This window comes from Rhagoletis zephyria, unplaced genomic scaffold (genome assembly GCF_001687245.7).
Source record: "Rhagoletis zephyria isolate East Lansing unplaced genomic scaffold, Rhagoletis_zephyria_1.1 Rzeph_scaffold_00160, whole genome shotgun sequence".
Classification (NCBI taxonomy): domain Eukaryota; kingdom Metazoa; phylum Arthropoda; class Insecta; order Diptera; family Tephritidae; genus Rhagoletis; species Rhagoletis zephyria.
In genome coordinates, this window is record NW_016157244.1 from 366,413 (window position 1) to 388,213 (window position 21,801).

The following is a 21,801-nucleotide window of genomic DNA, read 5'->3' on the forward strand; positions in this document are numbered from 1 at the left end:
GAGGATGCAGTATGAACTGCCGGCTAAAGTAGCTCGCGCATCAGTGACAGTGACCTTACGGTTGACCAAAGCTTACTCACACCAGAGGTGAAGTTACAGGTCTTCAGATGTTCTTCCCACTTCTTCCGCTTATGTACCTTCACTAGTTGCCGAATCTCCGCGTTGAGATCCCTGATACGGGGATCTCCGGGATCGGCCTGACGAAGGCTCACGCTCATCGGCTAGAACAGCCGCTTCGGCAGGGAAATTAGGACGTGGGTCCGTGATGCATCCTGCCGGTACGAAGCGGGTTGCAGCAGCAGTGACAGCCCTGCGGAACTTACGTTCACCAAGGTGGACGTCGGTTAGTGTGGGGAGAGCAGCGATGGTGTTTTCAGTAAATTCCGCGAAGCCTTTCCAATCAGCTTTGGAGAAGTTGATATATGTTCGGTGCTCCGCGGAAGCAAAGTTGGTTGGTTTATCGATCGAGATGACTATGGGCAGATGGTCTGATGACAAAGTCAGCTTAGGTCGCCATGATATGCTGTTTATCACACCAGCGCTGCCTATTGCTATATCTGGCGAGCTGCAGCAGCTGCCCATAATCCTGGTGGGTGCGTCGTCGTTCATTGTGCAGAATGTCGAATCGTCTATCTGCTCAGCCAAATCGGTTCCCCTACGATCGTTTCACCTCTGAGGAGCGCACTTATGTCAGGGTGATATCCTGCCGGGCAGCAGTTTCGAGGGTGCGGGGTGCGAGAGATGTGTGTGGCCGCGACGCTATTGGCTGTGTGCGCTGCTGAGGTGGTTGCCGCCCTGTGGTGTTGGTGGGTGGCGTCGCGGTTGAGGTTTGCGACCGTGCTGCGCAACACGGGCCCTCGAAGTTCCTCGTCCAATCTCGCATGGTGCGCAGACCTGAACATGCCCTAAGGTGTCACCAGCCAAGGCAGGTGTTGCATTTGACTGATGTCACATTACGGAATATCCTGGTCTGACATACCGTGCAGATTGTAGGAGGAACCAAGAGTTGTTGACGGTGGCGTGTGTGTGGTGGTGCGGTTGTGTGTGTTCTGTGGTCTGTCGCGGTTGTGGTGTGGTCCATTGTGTTGTTATGTTGTTGTGCTGTGGTGTTTGTGTGGGTCTGCTCAGGTGGACTGGGGTTAGCCGTGGAGGCTGCTCTTTTTGAGCAGCAGGGGGCCACAAACGACGTGGTCCACTGCCGATGTGTCCTTAGTCCTGAGCAGACTCCGAGGTAGCTCCACCCCTCGCAAGCATTGCACTTGACTGAGGTGGAGTTGTGGCGTAGTCGTCTCTGACATACACAGCAGGTGTAGGTTTCTGGCCCTGGGTTTGACTCGATGCCAGCCCTGAGTAGAAGAAAACGTAGCGAATGCAGCCCTATGGACGAACAACTTCTGAGATACTTCGCCGACCTAAACCGGGTTAGATCGCCGAAACAACAGCCCTTGGTCGGGTAAAACCCGAGTCATCCCGGTACGTAGAACCGGCTGTCGTGGGAATAATAATAAAAACATGGAGGTGGAAGATGTTGCCGATATATCAGCGGTTCAATTTTCACTTTTGGTTTCCATGTATGTACTATGGGCGGATGACAAATTTTCGGATGATTTTTTTTTTTTGGGCGAAACTCAAGATAAGGCAGATTACTTTAATATAAGGTTTGAATTAGTGATGCCAATAACAATAAATGAGAAAGCCTTTAATTTTAGTAATTATTTGAATAATTTTTATATAAACAAAATCTTTCTAATATCCCTCTAGTATAAGTAAGTAGTGCAACGTTAACAATTTCAGTAGACACGGGGTAATGACCAGTACGTACCTTTCTGTTTACCTTTTCCTTTCTTTTTTATTAACGATGTCATAGGCTGTAGATTATCGCCACCACATCGATTACCAGAATACAGCGCATTCGTTATTTTCGCCGTCGTTTACCAGAAGTAGTGTACTCGCTACTTGCCCAGGTATTTACAGTAGTGAGTAAAGTGACTACTTACCTAGGTATTTACAGTGTAGACCTAAGTCACTACTTACTCAGGTATTTACCGTAAATTGCAAACTCGCTACTTACCCAGGTATCAGCATACTCGCTGCTTACACAGGTATTTACTATGGACAGTGTACTCGCTACTTACCCAGCTATCAGCATACTCGCTGCTTACCCCGGTATTTACTGTTGACAATATACTCGCTACTTACCCAAGTATCAGCATACTCGCTGCTTACCCAGGTATTTACTGTTGACAATATACTCGCTACTTACCCAAGTATCAGCATACTCGCTGCTTACCCAGGTATTTACACTATACAGCATATTCGCTACTAACTAAATTCATTTAAAATGAAAATATACAATTACAGGCATGCTTTTACGTACTAATTTATTTAAATCCATTGCTTCTACAAATTGCTTATACAAATTTAACTTGAAAAATATTGCGAATATAAAAAAAACTAACAAGTGGTATATGTTGTGACTCACACAAACTTTTTCAAACTTTGGAGAAAATTCAGAAAATTTTCCAAATTGCAAACTTTTTAATAACAATTTCAATTTCGCGAAAAAATCAATTCCAAATACTTGTGCGAGTCACTGTATAGATATAAGCGATTTTCTATTTCGTTAAGGTTTAAGAAAGTTTAAAATTAATAGTAATAACTAATACTAAGTTCAGACCAAAATTGATCTTGTAATTAACATACTTATCGTAATTATCTCGCCAATCCCCTTGAGATAGCAAGATTTCGCAAGTGGATCAGGGGNTTAAGGTTTAAGAAAGTTTAAAATTAATAGTAATAACTAATACTAAGTTCGGCCCAAATTGATCTTGTAATTAACATACTTATCGTAATTATCTCGCCAATCCCCTTGAGATAGCAAGATTTCGCAAGTGGATCAGGGGTTAATCCTCATGAAATCTCGCTGTGCAACCCTGATTTAGCGCCCTCTGTTTGTGAAAACAAATTCACCACAGCTGATGTTGACAATTATTAACTGTCAAATTGTAGTTAAGAATTAATATAAAATAAACGAAAGTTACTGGCGAAAATTTAATTGCGGATGGACTCTAAAAAAAAAAAAGGGTACTTTGGAATGAGGCGGCGGAGGCTGCTCTGATTGAGTTGTGGCGCGAGAAGATGCCAGAGCTGCGGTCAGCTCGAAAGAATGGCCATATCTATGAGGAGATGGCCAGCGATCTGGGAAACATTGGCTTCGTATATACTGGAGCGGAAGTGAGAGTTAAGTTGCACAACTTCTCCAACAAATACAGGTACATAAGTAGCTACTAAATTAACTTTTATTTTCTTTCATTTATTTGTTAAATACTTATAGGCAAGAAAGGGCAAAAGTTGGTCCGTCGGGTGGCTCTCCATCTACGTGGAGACTGTATAATGCCGTCCATGAAGCCCTTGGATGCCAAAAGAGCTACTGCGCTGACGAGTTGATGGAGGATAGTATTATGGCTACGTAATAATAAATTCTATTTAATTTCGAGNGAGGCTCTCCATCTACGTGGAAACTGTATAATGCCGTCCATGAAGCCCTTGGATGCCAAAAGAGCTACTGCGCTGACGAGTTGACGGAGGATAGTATTATGGGTACGTAATAATAAATTCTATTTACTTTCGAGATCCTTTTTTATTGTTTTATATGTATATAATATTTTAGTTGATTTTGACTGCAACGAAGCCGAGTTTTACAAGTGTATCGGAATCGAGACGGATGGAGAGTCAACAACATGCCCACCGCTTCCCAGTCCTAGCTCATCAAATGTAGACTCCTCCAATAGGCCTTCCTCGAGCGAGCCTGCAAAAAACAAGAAGAAGACGGCAGTGTCAGTGATGGAGGATATGCGCACCGACTTCTTAATGGCAACTCAAGAAATGAAGCAAGCAGATGACAAACGGCTTGCCATTTTGCAACAGTATGCGGATAATGTGAGCGAAATGAAAGACGCGTTCGTAGAATTTCTTCGTCGTCAAAATAATAATTAAATATATTAACTTTGCAGAACTTAAAAATTATCCGACGTGTAACATTTTTCCATACAGCCAGAGTCAAAAGATGGTATGTACTTTGTTGTAATATAATACTTATTAGCAATTATTCTAGTGAAAAATTTTTTTCCTTAATTTTGTATGAAGATATATCGACTGCTGAGTGGAAGATCGCCCTATCTCGGCAGCCAGTTCGAAAACGCCCTATCCCAAAAAACTTTTCAAGAACGCCCTATTTAAAAATTTTATTGAAAAACACACTATCTCAGAATTTGATTGAAGAACGCCCTATTTCAGAATTCGACTCAAAAATGCCCTATCTAACTTCAAAATGTATTGGAAATGTGCTGATATATGGCGTTTTTGAATCGGCAGCTGAGATAGGGCGTAAAATTCACAAATTTCCAAAAATGTTCATCAAATTTTCAAACTTTTTATAGAAGCTGAGGAGAATTTACGAGCATGCAGTTTTGTAGCCCATTAAATTTTAGTACAGCAATATCGCATAATCAAAATCTATTTATATATATGTACATATGTATATAGAAGAAAAAGCGCAACAGGTGGTTAAAAACAAATTCTCAAAAATCTTCAGCGACTTGAAACTTGCGCTTTTCTATACTAAAATTAAATGGCCTACGAAACTGCATACTCGTAAATTCTCCTAAGCTTCTTTAAAAAGTTTGAAACTTCAATGAAAATTTGTGGAATTTTTGTGAATTTTAAACAATGTGTGAAACTTTGATTTAGATGGTTTATGTTATAAAATTAACTACATATATTTTCATACAAAATTAAGGGAAAACTATTTTCTTGAAAATAATTGTTAATATTATATTAGTACAAAGTGTATACTACCTTTTAACTCTGTATAACTGTATATTAATTCGTTGAAAGATTTTCCTCCGAATGTAAATACGAAATGAGAATATAACAGACATTTTTTTTTTGAGATTAGCAAATTGCCGGAAAGTTAATGTATAGCTCCTAAACTATTAATTCGGTTGAAAAATGTTGTTGCCTTGGATGATAACAAATTCGATAAGCTTTACTAGTGCAAAAATAAATCTACAGATTGGCCAACTATATTAAAACTATGCCAATTAAGCGGGTGCAATCTTTTCTGATTTCCAAAAACCGAAATTTGCTAACCTCAAAAAAATTTTATTTCTTATATTCCGATTTCATATTCATATATTTTGGGAAATTTTACATCTCAAAAAACTATTTCAAATTTTCAAAATATTCAAGAATTTATTTAAAATATCTCGAAAAAATATTCTTTGTTATATTCCGATATAGTACTCGGATTTATTGTCAACTAATGTAATAAATAACATACCAAAATGCGAAACAAAGGCTTGTCTTATTTCCTCTGCCCTTGTGTTAAAGATTTCAGATATGTTGGGTTCGTCTTCTGGCCACTGTCGACTTTGGTCTTTAATTTGCTGTGCCGCAATCCACTTTTCATTGATTTCATCATTTTGNTTTCATCATTTTCCTCATTCAGGAAGTTGTGCAAAACACAACATGCTTTGATAATAGCTTTCGCGTTGATCATGTGGTTGTCCAGGCCTTTGCCAACCCGCCTAAACCTTGCCTTTAAATGGCCGAAAGCATTTTCGACAACTCTTCGGCACTTAGACAGGGCAAAGTTAAATTTTTTTTTATTCAACGGTTGGTTAACGCAAAAAGGATACGGCTTCATCAAATGTACATCTAGTTTGAAGGCAGAGTCGCCTAGCAAAATAACTGGAACATTAACAGATGATATTTGCCTAGTCATTTCTTTGAACAAGCTGCATTGTTGGAACTGCCGTTTTAATGACGAACTTTCAAAGATTGCTGAATCATTACAACGGCCTGGACTACCAACATTGATGTAAATGAAACGACACCTATAAAATAATAAAAGAAAATTATATGTATGTTAAAAAGTTCAAAAATAGCTTTATGTAAAAACTTGCCTTGCATCCACCAAAGCCAAAAGGACCATAGAGTACCAGCCTTTATAGTTGTGGTAATCAACTGCATCTTCTGCTGGTGGATGAACTTCTATGTGGCACCCATCTGAAACCTTCATGTCAAAGCAAATCCATTCTAGAAAATACAATTTCTTACCAATAGCTCCTAACACTTGAGGGAAACCCAGTGATTCAAAACCATTTAAATACTCCCTTAATTGAATTTCGTTCATTGGGAATTTATTCAAATATAACGGCCACAAACATCTCCACAATTCATGGCAGAACTCAATCAAAATGGTGCAGACAGTGCTNCTGTACACCTTCTACATTTATTTTCATCTGGTCACACAAAACGTTTTTTAAATTTTTGGCTACACCCTCTGGTCCAAGGTTACTTTGAATTGCCGATATCTGTGAAAATATAAACCAAATGAAATTCTGTGTCTTTACATAAATATGTACTTATGCATACATACATATAAGATCCTGTTTCCTCCATTTATTTTTTCATGGATTGTCTTCAGGCCCTCGAGGTCTCCAAAATTACCTTCTGCTCGGCCACAGTGTCCGCCAAAAAACCAATTTGGTTCTGAGTGATGCTATCTTCAACTGAAAATAAAAAATAATTTATTACAAAATAAACAAATTGCCCCTCTCAATATACATATGTACCTTTTTGTTCATCAATTTTGGTTTCTATTTCTTCCATCTTTTCCATTATGTCATCAAGAGTTTTTTTATATCGTTCAACATGACTGAGCAGCCGCAATTCCGTTCGGGTTCTGAAATAAAATTAAAATTATTATATTATGCACATTAAAGTAGTCCCAAAAAATTAAGTCGGCACATATATGTATATAGGTATTTAAACAATAAATTTTAAACTACTTATGGCATATACCAAATTCTACTTTCTTAATCTTTCGTCGAATTTCGGACATTTTTAAGTACTTGTTTAGTTCAATGGTGACGGTATTAATATACGAAGTGTGTACGTACAACATATAAATGAAGGCAGTTAGTTCTTGTAATGATGTAGCATTGGCAATAACAACCAATCATTATAGTACGGTATGCCTACGGCATTGCATTCAAAATCCAGTGAAAAAAGCTCATCTAGATTACTCGGCACGAGGTCAACTAAATAAATACCTATATTGGTAGAGTCAAATGGCTCGGTATAAAAACTCCTAAGATTCCTAAATCTCCTACCAACTGTATTTCCACCATTATCTTCCATAAAAGATTTTGGCTGCATTTCTTTATTCATTCTGAATGCTTGGAATAAACTTTTTTGTTTATTTATTCTTTAGAACGTTCCTGATGATATGTTGACGTATATTTCAAACGCATTCTGTTTATTCCGGCTGTGAAATGGGATTATCCGGAATGTATAAAGAAACGCAGCCTTTATAATAACAGGTATATTTTCTTTAATGTAGATATAATTGTCAGGTGATTTAGCTGTCAAAATACAACCATGAAACTGAACTGCCAACTAATTTGGGCTCACTGACAAGAGAAGGAACTACAATCTTTTCTTCTTCTATTTTCCTATGAATTTGTTCTAATATTTTGCTAGGCTTTCGAACACTGCGCTTAAGAAATTGTAGACAATTTTCGAATGCATAAGACGACCCTTCAACTGGATCGCCTACCTGTTCTATGGTCTCCTTTATATGAAGCAAACTATGAGCATTATAACTAAGGCAATTTTCCCCGAAAATAATTGGAAAGTTTTCTACGAAAAGTCCTAGCATTTGTTGGCACATATTCAAATTCGATGAACGTTGTTTTGGCCAACATAGCATCCTATAAGCGCAATGGAGTAAGGACCGTTTGCACCATGTCTAGTTAACGCTAACTGGAGGTACATCCTTCAGTTAAGCACGTTAACTGCTTTATCGATCACATGTTATATGATGGGTGTCGATAACGTCGATAAAGATGTGTAACTGGGAGTTAGAATTAACTAGACATGGTGCAATCGGCCCTAAGAGGAACTGGTAATATTGGCCGTCAGACAGTTCGTTTTTAAACACTACAATCCCTGTCTACAGCGGAAATTGCTTAAATTCTGTGCCTTTCCAATTTGGGTTTTATTTAAATTGGTTTTAATATATTTTCAGTTTATTCTATTTGAATTTATTTTATATTTGAACTAGGCCTGTGCGATTAATTGATTACTCAAANAAAACAAAAATATTTGAGTAATTTGCTTTATGATTAATCAACATTTCGAGTAAAATGAGTAATCAACATTTCAACTCTTTACATATGTATAAAGTAGTTAAAGTTCCTTGATACTGTGAAAACAACGTTTCTGTTTTCAAAAATTAAAACGAAATTTTTTTTTCATATACAGAATGTTAAAAATAAAATAAGCATTTTCTAAAGCAAACTCTTTTAACGAGCAAAATTATTATTTTTGAGTAATCATATTTCAAGTAACTCGATTAATCATCGTTTTGAGTAATCAAAATCTTGATTACTCGAATAGTTGATTTACCGAATAATTGATTAACCAACTTGCTCGATTAATCGAATAATCGCACAGCCCTAATTTGAACAATCCCACATAACTTTTCCCGTGTTTTCCTGTTTATACCATGTTCTGACCGACAACGAAAACACTTTGAAAACGTGTTTTGGGATTGTGGGCTGAAGGCTGTTCACACCGGCTGTTACTGTTTTCGTTGACATTTCCTACATCCTCTGATTACAGTTTTACTACACAAAAACAATACCAAAATGCTTTTCCCTCATTTTCTTTTCATTAGCAACCTATTACTTTCTTATTTTACTTTTGCCAGCCAATTAACAATAAATCCGAAATGGCGTATTAAAGATGATAAAATATTACTTCCACTTCGATAAATAATCGAAAAAAACTAGTGAAGACACCGATTGGAATGAGTGGAACGTGAGTTTTCAAGTAGTTTTCAGCGAAAACTGGTTTTCGTTTGACAGATTTTACATGGACGAAAACACATGTTTTAAGTCGAAAACCAGTTTTAGCAACGAAAACGTGTTTTCGATGTCGGTCAGAACATGGTATTATGCCACTCGTGGCTATTAATCTAAAAACATCATAACCCTAGTAAGCAGCTGTTTGTGAAACGTGACGTTGCCGGACTTGCACTTCACGATTTCATGAAATGATGCCGGATTCAAGGTTAACTTTCGTGTATAACTCAATTCATCAAATGGTGTTTATGCAGCCAATTTCACACCAAATTCATGAAATGGATTCGTGAATTAACCTACGCATAAACGTAGTAACAGACTACTCATTTACGCAGAAAGAAGTTCTGCCCTTCTTCTTCGCCAACACAAACGAGAATTCTGCGTAGTAAGGGTTATAATACCTAAGCGCGGCCGAAGGCCGCCTCCGCAGAAAGAAGATCTGCCGCTCTTCTCCGGCAACACAGAAAGGAGAATTCTGCGTAGTAAGGGTTATGATCCCTAAGCGCGGCCGAAGGCCGCCTACGCAGAAAGAAGTTCTGCCACTCTTCTCTGGCAACACAGAAAGGAGAATTCTGCATAGTAAGGGTTATGATGCCTAAGCGTGGCCGAATCCCGCCAACGCAGAAAGAAGATCTGCCACTCTTCTTCGGCAACACATAAAGGCGAATTCTGCGTAGTAAGCGCGGCCGAAGGCCGCCTACGCAGGAAGAAGTTCTGCCACTCTTCTCCGCAAAACAGAAAGGAAGATTCTGCGTAGTAAGGGTTATGATCCCAAAGCGCGACCGAAGGCTCCTACGCAGAAAAAGTTCTGTCAGCTCTTTAATTGTAAAAAACTTAAAGTCTTTCACATTTATTGTTATTCGCATCATTAACTAAAACCTTTTGCCTTATCCTGAGTTTCGCCCGAAAAAATTTCACCGCCCATAATAAATACATGGAAACCAAACGTGAAAAGTGAACCGGTTCGGGGAAAATGAAACTCATGATAAGGCCTCTTCTCTAAAAGTAATATATTGGCAACACCAAGCACCGCCATGTTTTCATTACACCTAACTGCAACCAGCAGAATAAATGCGATGCCAGTTTTTTGTACATTGTTTTCTCATTAATATTTAATTAAATCAATAAGTTTCGGGGTTTTTGTTTTACAAATTCAGTTAAAGTAAACTATAGCTGTGTGGCATGGAGGGGGTGGCTGTAAGGTTATTGCGTATGCGGATGATCTTGCACTAACAGTAAGTGGGAAATTTCCACAGACCCTATGTGACATTATGCAGGTAAAACTGAAGGAAGTCGAGAGTTATACAAAAAATAACGGGTTAGGGGTAAACCCAAGCAAAACAGAACTTGTACTGTTCACAAGAAGGTACAAAACCCCCCATTGATAACACCAACGCTGGCACAGACCACACTAGAATTAAGCGAATCTGCTAAATACCTGGGGATAGTCCTAGATAAAAAAATTAAGCTGGATTCAAAACACCGAAGAGCGGGTTCGGAAGGCCGGTTGCCCTATACAGCTGCAGGAGAGCAATCGGCCAAAAATGGGGTTTAGCCCCGAAGCTAGTGTACTGGATATACACCGTCGTGGTGAGGCCCATACTTCTGTACGGAGTAGTGGTATGGTGGCCAGTGCTGGAGAAGAAAGTAAACAGTATTAAATTACAAAAAGTGGAGAGAACGGCCCTGATCTGCATTAGTGGTGCTCTCCGCACAACACCTACTATGGCAATGAACACGATCCTCAACATCATACCCATAGATATTATGGGACGACAATACGCTGCGTTTGCAGCCCTAAGACTACAGGGGCTTAAAAGCTGGAAAGCGGCTCGCTGTGGTCACACTACAATTCTGAGAAACCGACAACTACCGAGTACAAAGGACTACTGTGTACCAAGGCTCACTTTCACTAAAGGTTATAGCGTAACGCTACCTAGCAGAGAATCATGGCTCGAAGGAGATGCCATACGATTTTACACGGACGGCTCCAAACTAGGGTAGGAGGAGGCGTCTACTCGGAGAAATTGGGAATAAAAAGATTATTCCGACTACCTGACCACTGTAGTGTCTTTCAAGCCGAATTGGCAGCCATACAAGAAGCCGTTGACAGCCTGAAACTAGCTGTTATCGCCACTACGGAAATATAGATATACTCAGACAGTCAGGCGGCCCTTATAGCGCTTGACTCTGCCACTATAAATTCAGAAACAGTTGCCAACTGCCGCAAATCACTTAACGTGATGGCAGAGCAGTTCGCTTTGCACCTGGTATGGGTACCGGGGCACAGTGACATACCAGGAAATGAGAAGGCAGATGAGCTTGCAAGGGCGGGTACTTCCTCTCCACTTTCACCAGCCTGCAAGAGGACGGGTAAGCCACTCGCTTCCTGCAAGCTCTTACTAAGGGAGAACTTCCTTGAAGAATCGGCCTCCAGATGGGAGCGCACTGAAAACTGTAATACATCGAAGCTTACATGGCCAAAATGGGATGTACGGAGATCGAGAGAAATTCTCATTCTCAATAAAGGCGATATGTCACCGGCCATTGGTCTGCTCACAGGACATATCCTGATATGAAGGCACGCAGAACGCCTCGGGGTTAGTCACAACGACTACTGCAGGACCTGCCACGACGAAGAAGAGCCTGAATCAATAAGGCACTTACTCTGCGATTGCCCAGCACTAGGCAGGAAAAGACAGAAATTCCTAGGTATAGGTCTTCTAGACGATCTAAGCGCAACTGCTAAGTTTGGAATACGGCAGTTGCTAAGGTTCGCAGACTCCACGAACTGGGTTAAGGAGTAGGGGTTTTTGGGTCCATGTGATATCAGAATGGGCCCTGATCGGGCCTAAGTGTGCTGTCGGCCTCTGAGCCTAGCAGCCACTTCAACCTAACCTAAACTATAGTGAACATCTAGATACCAATATGTGTTCAATTAATTCATTTATTAACGTGAATTCAGTACTGACAAAGTTGAGCTGAATGAAACGGTTTTTTGCGAATGACTTTTGGACGGTTTAAAAAAATCATTTTCCGCTTTCGGATTCTTAATACTGGCAATAATACGTGTCTTCTTCGGTTATTTTGCGTCAATTTTCGGTGGGGACCATGAAGTGCACAATTACCCATTTTACTTCTTTTTACTTCACTTTCCACAATTTAGATTTATCTCCGCAATAAATAAAAATTTCTATGAAATATATGATTTATTTAACCAAAATCAACAATCTTTTGCTAAAATTCTTGTTAAGTAGTAAGTATGGCAATGTAACTTTTCACAAAAAGCTACTAACAAGACGCCTAATAAATCTGCGATCTGGCATCGGTTATGTGGAGCAAGTCATTTTGGTTTCCATTTTCACATATATAGTTGTAAAACCCACAGAAATAAATGGGTGGATAAAGTTTCATACTTAATAAATACTACTAAATATTTGAAGAAAATAACAATTATATTTTAGTTTTCATACATCTTCAATTTGGCAGCAAAAATTAAACGTTAGGTTCTTTCCCGCACGCAACGCCGGATCCCGCGGGTGCCCAAAATAGCCTTGAAATTATTCCTGTACTCAACAAAATGGGTAATAGAGAGCGAAAATTGGAACGTATTGGATCTTCCTGCCCGAAACAGCCCGGACTTTTTCTCCGGGTAAAAATGGATAAAGCGGTAAAGTGCATATCAGCTGTTTTGTTTACTTGTTCCCTGCATTTACTTGGTGCTTTTAAGGAATAGTGAATGTATTTTCAATCTTTATATTCTTAAAATCAAATTTGTGAAACAAAAATTCAATTTCCAAGAGTTTGCATTTAAGTGACAAAAACAAAAACAACACGAATCACCTGTTTTCAAATTCTGGGCACGAAATGTGGTTTTTTGCGTTCCCGTACTTCTGGATTATGTTCCATTTTTGAGAGCAAACTTTTCGCTTATTCTCTAATTACCGGATCCGGTCCGTATTGTTAGGGAAAAAACCTATTTAAGTGAATCTTATGATGACGTTATTGCTGTGTATCTGGTGATGAATTTAGTGCTGTGAATCGATAATCGATTAATTATAATTTAGTGCTAATATCATCAATGAACTGTAATTTTTGATTTTCTTTTCTCAACGTTTGGGAAATTTTAATTTTAAAGATATTCCAGGACCAAATTTGCACAGGAACACAGNTACTCAACAAAATGGGTAATAGAGAGCGAAAATTGGAACGTATTGGATCTTCCTGCCCGAAACAGCCCGGACTTTTTCTCCGGGTAAAAATGGATAAAGCGTCAAAGTGCATATCAGCTGTTTTGTTTACTTGTTCCCTGCATTTACTTGGTGCTTTTAAGGAATAGTGAATGTATTTTCAATCTTTATATTCTTAAAATCAAATTTGTGAAACAAAAATTCAATTTCCAAGAGTTTGCATTTAAGTGACAAAAACAAAAACAACACGAATCACCTGTTTTCAAATTCTGGGCACGAAATGTGGTTTTTTGCGTTCCCGTACTTCTGGATTATGTTCCATTTTTGAGAGCAAACTTTTCGCTTATTCTCTAATTACCGGATCCGGTCCGTATTGTTAGGGAAAAAACCTATTTAAGTGAATCTTATGATGACGTTATTGCTGTGTATCTGGTGATGAATTTAGTGCTGTGAATCGATAATCGATTAATTATAATTTAGTGCTAATATCATCAATGAACTGTAATTTTTGATTTTCTTTTCTCAACGTTTGGGAAATTTTAATTTTAAAGATATTTCAGGACCAAATTTGCACAGGAACACAGTAAATTATAAATTAGTAAAGGTTAAATATTACTTTTATTGTGATACAAAAATAATCGATTAACCAATCAGGTGATAAATAACCTAATCGAAAAACCCACTCGCCTAATAGAGCTCAAAATTCGTCACTTCGATAATCACTTCACTTTTCCTCCCAATTCACTCCGAAATACTTCACTTTTAATGTGTTTTCACTTCGCTCGAAAATTAGTAAACGGCAGCACTGGCCCGAACACAATGAAAACGACGAGCAACGGACCACAGCTGTCGGGCTACGCGACGACTGTGGTTGTGGCCAGATTAGATCTTTTTCTATTTTTCCAGCGACAGATAAGGTTCTTCCTCTTCTTTTATGTCAAACTCATACTAATTCATAATGTCGCTGCCGCGTTCAAAGAAATCATGTCGCCATCGACAAAGCGTTTAGATAATGAAGATAACAAATTGCGGGCTGTGGCCCGTAGCTCATCGTTTTCAATGTGTTCAGAACTTCATTTACAGGATTTTGGAGGAATTTTGAACACGGGATCATTTTTCCTGTAACTTCCTGCAAGTTCGTGTAAAACCTGTAAGTTCATGTAGTACTGGATCAGAGCTGTTATCAGAGCTTTTATCTTGATAAATATTGGCAGCAATTTGGTACTTTGACAGCTAAGTTTTCATATGCACGATAACTTCGTGGCGGCAACATTAGACATGTTTTATTTAACCATCACAAGCTAATAGCTAAATTGGTATAAGTTACGAATCCGAACGTTGCAAAAACTAAAAAATTAGTACGGACGTCGATAAAGGTTTCTGGTACAAGTATAACGGTATAATTTTTTTGGGGCGGAAATGACAACAACGGTAGTTACGAAAGGTCAAATGAAGCGCTTTTTTCAAATCCAAGTATCTCGAAAACCATCGCACGGATTCTGCAATTTTTGATGTCATTCAATAGGAAATATGGTTCGCTTAATTAGGTATACAAATGTTATATATACCTTCTAAAGTTTTAGCAAAAGTCCAATCTATGTAAAAAGAAATTTAAATAGTTTTAAACAAACACATTTTCCTTTAAAAATTACCTTATTAATTACATTTAAAAATCCTTTAAGTAAATAGCACACGAATAAAGCTTTCATCTGATATACAATATGTTGTGTTAAGTCCTCGCTATACAGAGGGTTTAAAATAAATATATCCCGTCGGCCCAACTTGGGCTGCGCTGTTCAGAGTATTTTTGCTCGAAACTCCTTTATGACACTGGTGATAAAAGGCCCGTAACGGCTGAACGGTTTTTAGTTTTTATTTTAGCATTTTAAAATGCAGAAAGGTGCTCTCCGCCCCTCTTCCTCGGTAACACAGAAAGGAGAATTCTACTTAATAAAGGTTATAATCCTTAAACGCGGACAAAGGCCGCCAACGTAGAAGGTGTTCTCTGCAAAAGGTGTTCTGTACAAAAGATGTTGCGCCCCTCTACTTCGGTATCACAGAAAGTAGAACTCAACTTAGCAAGGGTTATAATCTTTAAGCGCGGCCGAAGGCTGCCAACTCAGAAGGTTTTCTGTTGGCTCTTCTTCGGCAACACAGAAAGAAGAATTCGACTTAGTAAGGGTTGTAATCCCTTAGCGCAGCCGAAGGCCGCGTAAGGTTTTGCTCAAAAATACTGTGGATAGCCTAGCTGGCGTTGGTCCAAGAGGCCGAATCACGGCTCTCGTCATCGAGCAATATCTTTCGAAATTTTCTCTTTTGGCATCACCGCATTCGTGATCGGGTAAAAGTTATCGAAATTTGGCATCACCACATTCGATATTGAGCAGATGTTCGAGTATAATATTTCTAGACACCTTTCGACAGTAAATTTTGCATCAAAATTATTATCAAACGACAAAATGTTATCATATTTCTAGTTAAAACTGTTCTTCTTCTTTATATGCGCTGTAGCCGCCTAAGCGATTTTGGCCGAGTCTAAAACAGCACGCCAGTCATTTCTTCTCTGTGCTAACTGACGCCACTTGGAAATGCCAAATGAAGCCAGGTCCTTCTCCACCTGGTCTTTCCAACGCAGAGGAGGCCTTCCCCTTCCTCTGTTACCAGCATCGTGGCCCGCATTGAATACTTTCAGAGCAGGAGCATTTCTGTTTATTCGAAGGACATGGCCAAGCCGCTGAATTTTAATTCGCTGCAATATGTGTATATCGTTGTAAAGCTCATACATCTCATCGTTAAATCGTCTGCGCTATCGCCAACGCGTAAAGGTCCGTAAATCTTGCGCAGAATATTTCTCTCGAAAACTCCAAGAGTCGCTCCATCAGATGTTTTCATTTTCCATGCCTAGGCGTCATTCCAAAGTAGCACTTGTTGGCAAGAGTTGTTCTCCGTAGGATTTCATGGCTGCCATTATTATTGGTGTTAATACTGGTTCCCAAATAAACGAAGACGTCTACTTTTTCAAACTTGTAACTGTCAACAGTAACGTGGTGCCAAGGCGCGTATGCACTGACTGGTGTGATGACAGGAGATACTTGGTTTTATGCTCGTTCACCACCAGACCAATTCGCTTTGATTCTCTATCCAATCCCTAGAAGGCAGAAGAAACGTAGCCCTTGTTTTTACCGATAATATCGATTCTGCATAAGAGTTGATGCATGCACCTTATCGACTCATCGCCGCCGTACTTGAATAGCTCAGCTGGCAGGCTGTCAGCTTCAGCAGCTTTGTTGTTTATCAAGCGCGCTATCGCTCGTCATAGTCAGGTGGTGCAATATCGACTCCATCGTCATCGACTGGGGGCTCGGGTTCGTCTTCTAAACTAATTTCAGCGCTGCTACCATTCAGTAGGGTGAAAAAGTCTGCCTTCCATAATTTAAGTGCATTCTGGACATCGGTGTCTAGGTCGCCATTGTTGTTCTTACAGGAGTTCGCCCTGGTCTTGAAACCTTCCGTAACCCGCCTAACCCTTTGGTAACATTCCTGTCGGCCAGCATCTCAAGCTTTTTTGCTGCACAGAGGGTGCGTATCTTGTCTACAACAAGATAGTGGTCCGAGTAGATTTTGGCCCTCGGAGTGTACGCACGTCTAAAACGCTGGAAGCATGCCTTTCTTCTATCACAACATTGTCGATTTGGTTTCTCGTTTTCGATTTGGAGACAGCTATGTAGCTTGGTGGATGTTCTTATGCTGGGACCTAGTACTACATATTACCATGTTTCGGGCCCCGGCGAAATCGATCAGCCTCAGTCCATTGTCGGACGCTTCGTCGTGGAGGCTGAATTTTGCGACAATGGCTCCAAAGATCTCTTCCTTGCCCACCTTGGCATTAAAATCGCCGAGCACGAGTTTGATATCGTGTCGGGGGCAGCGCTCATATGTACGCTCCAAGCGCTCATATAAGAGATCCTTGGACGCCTCGTCCTTCTCTTCCGTCGCGGCATGGGCGCAGATGGGCGAGATGTTGAAGAATCTCGCTTTGATGCGGATTGTGGCTAGACGTTAGTCCACGTGGATAAACTCCAGTACTCGGCGACGGAGTCTCTCTCCTGCCACGAATCCAACACCGAATTTGCGCTCCTTTACGTGGCAACTGTAGTAGACGCCGCAAAGCTTCACGCTTACCTTGCCTTACCCCGTCCATCGCATTTCTTGGATGACGGTGATGTCAGCCTTTGTCTTCCCGAGGACATCAACCAGCCGGGCAGAGGCACCTTCCCCATTACAAGTCCGGACACTCCAGGTGCATTCCCTCAAATCATAGTCCTTTATACGTTTGCCGTGGTCGTCATCAAAAAAAGGGGGCGGGGTTTTAACGTTGCGGGACCCAAACCCAGCGCTCGCGAAGTAAAAACTATTACAAATTTTAATAATTTTTTATATTTAAGGACAAACATAAACAAAATCAACGAAAAAAATCAAAAAGATATTATTGCGGAATATATGAAGAGCAAGGAAGGACGGTAGCTCAAAGTTTTGATCAAAACTTGTGGATCATAAAAAAGCTAGTTATGTAAAAAATTTACGTTTTCATAATCTTCAGGTTTTGATCAACATTTTTGCAGTGTGATTTGATTTTTGAGAATTTTGTTCGCTGACGATGTTAAGCGTTTTCTTCAATAAAAGTATGTTAAAATTTTTTTTTTTGGAAGAAACTGCTTAACATTGTCAGCGGAAAAAAAATCTCTAAAATTAACGAGAATTTTTAGCTATTTCAAACTTGCACAATGTTGTACTAAATTTGAATAGGCTATAAAACTGCATACACGAATTTTTTCTAGAAATTCCAATTAAAAAGTATAAAATTTCGCTGACATTTGTTTGAACTTCGTCGAATTATTATAAATCTTGTACAAAGCCACATGAAGGTAAATGCGAGGAAAGCAGTTGCGCAAGTAAGGAGGGCGACTGTTGCGACAGGAAATGTTGTCGATATACCAACGTTGGACGAAGGCGATACGATACTACGACACGATACTCACGACAGCAATACTCCAACTATACCGACTAGCTCTTGCAGCACAGGCATTATTGAATTTGAAGTGCAAGAAGAAAGTGAAGTACTTTGCAGTAGCGCTCTCCAGAAGCGATCTGCTCCCAAAGAACTCCTTAAGGAATTGCGAAGCCTTCCAAGGAAAAATGCCTCCAAAACTGATGTCATCAAGCGGAGACAGGATCAGATTGCAAAATAATCTGGTCATGATGACGAGCTTCATTTACTGAGGGTGCAGCAGCTCAAGGCAGAAGTTTCGCATCAGGCTCGAATGCATTAAAGTGAGGAGGAGCTGATTGACCTGAAATGCCAAGCGATTCGCCTCCAAATAAGAAACGAGGAGGCCAAAAGAATCTATTGATGTGTGTTGTGTGTATGTAAATAAGTGTAATGAATTAGTTAAGTTATCTGGACCAGTTAATGTAATGCCGTACCTGAAGTTTCAAATGCAGTTTTTTACATAACTGTACCTAAGTTTTAAGAAATATAAACTACATTTTTAGCTGTTCTAGGTCAACCCTCAACCTCTCGAAAACNAATTAGTTAAGTTATCTGGACCAGTTAATGTAATGCCGTACCTGAAGTTTAAAATGCAGTTTTTTACATAACTGTACCTAAGTTTTAAGAAATATAAACTACATTTTTAGCTGTTCTAGGTCAACCCTCAACCTCTCGAAAATTGAACGACTCTTAAGGTGTGTTTGCATTGCTCCACTTTGCGTTCAACATTTGCATTCAATTCAGCGCAGGGTTGCACGAAAAAAAGTTTAATGGCTAAAAATATCAAAACATGAAAAAATATCAAAATATTCGCTATGAAAAGGTGTTTGCATTGTTCCACTTTGCATTAAACTTTTGGTTGAATGGCCTTTCAACTAACCGCTTTCAACAAAGTTGGTGGCAAGCCAACATTTAGGCCCAATTTCAGATGGCCTATTTAAGTAGAGATTGTTGATTTACTTCCACTATTCATTTTCAGATCATACATTTAATCTGCACTTAAATGGCTAATATTGGCTATTTAAATATGAGATATGCAACCCTGTGTTTGTACCAAACAACCAAGATTGATTGGTAGGTTGTTTAATCAATCCCACCAAATCCCACCAAAAAACAATCAGCTGTTCAGCACAAATTGTAAACAAACAAACAAATGCAACAACAATTTCAACGAACAAGCAGCAGTGCTGCCAATTGTTTGGCATATTTAAACAAAATTGATCTGAAACCAAACGAAAGTTAAATGGCATTTAAACAACAATCCACAATTAAACTTAAGAACTATTTAAATATTCATTTGAAATTGGCCCTTAGCCATTCAACTTTTTTTCGTGTAACCCTGCGTTGAGTTGAACGCAAAGTTGAACAATGCAAACACTGCTTTAGATTTGATCTGCATTCAAGTATTCTATTTTGGAACGTATAGCAATGTGGCTCCTATTATATCTAAAAACTAGCTGTACCCTGCCACGCTTTGCTGTGGCATATTCCTGTTACATGGATGATAAATGATTAACGAAACAAAGCCTACGTTTCAAATAAGTTTGATTTTGCAACACCTGTGTGTAGGTAGACAATATTTTTCGTTTTTCCATTCTCTACGTTGACATCAAGGCTATCTTGTTTGCCGACACGCAACATATATTTGTCCATATGAGATACTATCGGCATCAAAATCTAAACCATACTTTTCCAAAGGTTGACCTTGAGCATTACTGACTGTGATTCCGAATGCCAATCGAATTGGGATTTGTCAGCTTTTAAATTGATATGGTGTATCGGTCAGAATCATGGGAATTCCTCACCTTTGAAAGGCCATGTTAAAATCTTTGCTTCCACTACGTTGTTCATCAATTTCTTAACTGCGAGTCGCTTGCCGTTGCTGGCTGATTAATATTCCGCAACATGATAATTTCCACACCTATTTTCAATTTCAGTATATTGGGTAATCCCTGGAAGATCAATCGAGTTCAAAAATTCCGCTGGATAATTAACTGCTTCATTTGTTTCCACAATGATATTTATCGACGTACATATGTATATGTTATTTCATCACTTCGAATGCTGGATTGAAAAACCTTATTTAGTTGATAGACAGACATCCTCATTCTTCGCGGCAACAATAGATCGTTTACTGAGCCAATCATGATTCCTATAATTAATTTGAATATCCGGAAACATTCTTTCGATCAATTCTCCTTTCTATGTTTCTAAGTTACAAAAATTACCAGGCAATAAAATTCGTCCTAATCTCATTGACTGGCAGCTTTCCGTTCCCTTTGTTCAGTAATTGTAGCGAGAATACCTAGGCTGATTAATCGCTCTGTAGTTGGACACGCATATTCGTAGTCAACTGCAATGTATGTATGTATGTTCGTCTTGCCACAATTTTGAATATTTCAGGCAAGCATTTATCTCTTCCGCTGGTGTAAATCGAGAAATTACAGGCAATGTTTGCGTAAAATCTCCTGCGAGCAATATCAATGCATTCCCGAATGGCTGAACATTTCTACGCAAATCTCGAACCGATTTTGTATGTGCCATCGTGCACTCATCCCAAAGAATGAGTTTAAATGTTTGTAATAAGTACTTTTCCCATATCGGATGTTCTGAAAATATTGCAAGTGGGAGTTTCTCCTAGTTCCTCCTGGCGCATCCAAGAAGAAGATAATTTATCATTTGCATATTCTTATTTGGCGCTGTAACTGTATAAACGATTTCAGCCGAATTCGAAAAAGCACGCCAGTCGCTTCTCGCTGTGTCAACTTACGCCAATTGGAAATGCGACGTGAAGCCTAGTCCTTCTCCACTTGATCTTTCCATTGCAGTGCTCCTCCCTCCTCCTCCGCTACCACCAGCGGATTGCGAGTCGAATACTTTTAGACCTGGAACGCGGTTCCCATTCGAACGACACGGCGAAGCCAGCGCAGCCGCGGTAAAGCTTATACAGCTGATCGTTCCATCGTCTGCGGTACTCATCGTCGCCAACGCGTAGGGGCCTGTAAATCTTCCGTAGGATCTTTCTCTCGACNCTCGAACCGATTTTGTATGTGCCATCGTGCACTCATCCCAAAGAATGAGTTTAAATGTTTGTAATAAGTACTTTTCCCATATCGGATGTTCTGAAAATATTGCAAGTGGGAGTTTCTCCTAGTTCCTCCTGGCGCATCCAAGAAGAAGATAATTTATCATTTGCATATTCTTATTTGGCGCTGTAACTGTATAAACGATTTCAGCCGAATTCGAAAAAGCACGCCAGTCGCTTCTCGCTGTGTCAACTTACGCCAATTGGAAATGCGACGTGAAGCCTAGTCCTTCTCCACTTGATCTTTCCATTGCAGTGGGCACCTCCCTCCTCCCTCCTCCTCCGCTACCACCAGCGGATTGCGAGTCGAATACTTTTAGACCTGGAACGCGGTTCCCATTCGAACGACACGGCGAAGCCAGCGCAGCCGCGGTAAAGCTTATACAGCTGATCGTTCCATCGTCTGCGGTACTCATCGTCGCCAACGCGTAGGGGCCTGTAAATCTTCCGTAGGATCTTTCTCTCGACTACTCCAAGAGCCGCCTCATCGGATGTTGTCATTGTCCATTCTTCTGCGCCATATACCAGCATGGGCATAATGAG

The 21,801-nt window shown here is 39.7% G+C and overlaps 2 protein-coding genes across 2 annotated transcripts; both read left to right on the plus strand.

Annotated features, from left to right (window-relative positions):
- The first annotated feature begins 3,077 nt into the window (after positions 1-3,077).
- LOC108355117 (uncharacterized) lies at positions 3,078-3,473 on the plus strand. The gene is made up of 2 exons (XM_017606293.1): positions 3,078-3,272; positions 3,335-3,473. The coding sequence occupies exons 1-2, from the start codon at positions 3,139-3,141 to the stop codon at positions 3,471-3,473; spliced, it is 273 nt and encodes a 90-aa protein (XP_017461782.1). The 5' UTR covers positions 3,078-3,138.
- Positions 3,474-3,505: 32 nt separating this feature from the next.
- On the plus strand, positions 3,506-4,174 carry LOC108355183 (uncharacterized). Its single transcript, XM_017606360.1, has 2 exons — positions 3,506-3,600; positions 3,671-4,174. The coding sequence occupies exons 1-2, from the start codon at positions 3,597-3,599 to the stop codon at positions 3,994-3,996; spliced, it is 330 nt and encodes a 109-aa protein (XP_017461849.1). The 5' UTR covers positions 3,506-3,596; the 3' UTR covers positions 3,997-4,174.
- The last annotated feature ends 17,627 nt before the right edge of the window (positions 4,175-21,801 follow it).

Excerpts from the sequence above, each read along its gene's own strand:
- LOC108355117 (XM_017606293.1), top strand. The coding sequence starts at position 3,139 with ATGCCAGAGCTGCGGTCAGCTCGAAAGAATGGCCATATCTATGAGGAG. Across the intron at positions 3,273-3,334 it reads AACTTCTCCAACAAATACAG|GCAAGAAAGGGCAAAAGTTG; the intron begins GTACATAAGTAG and ends AAATACTTATAG.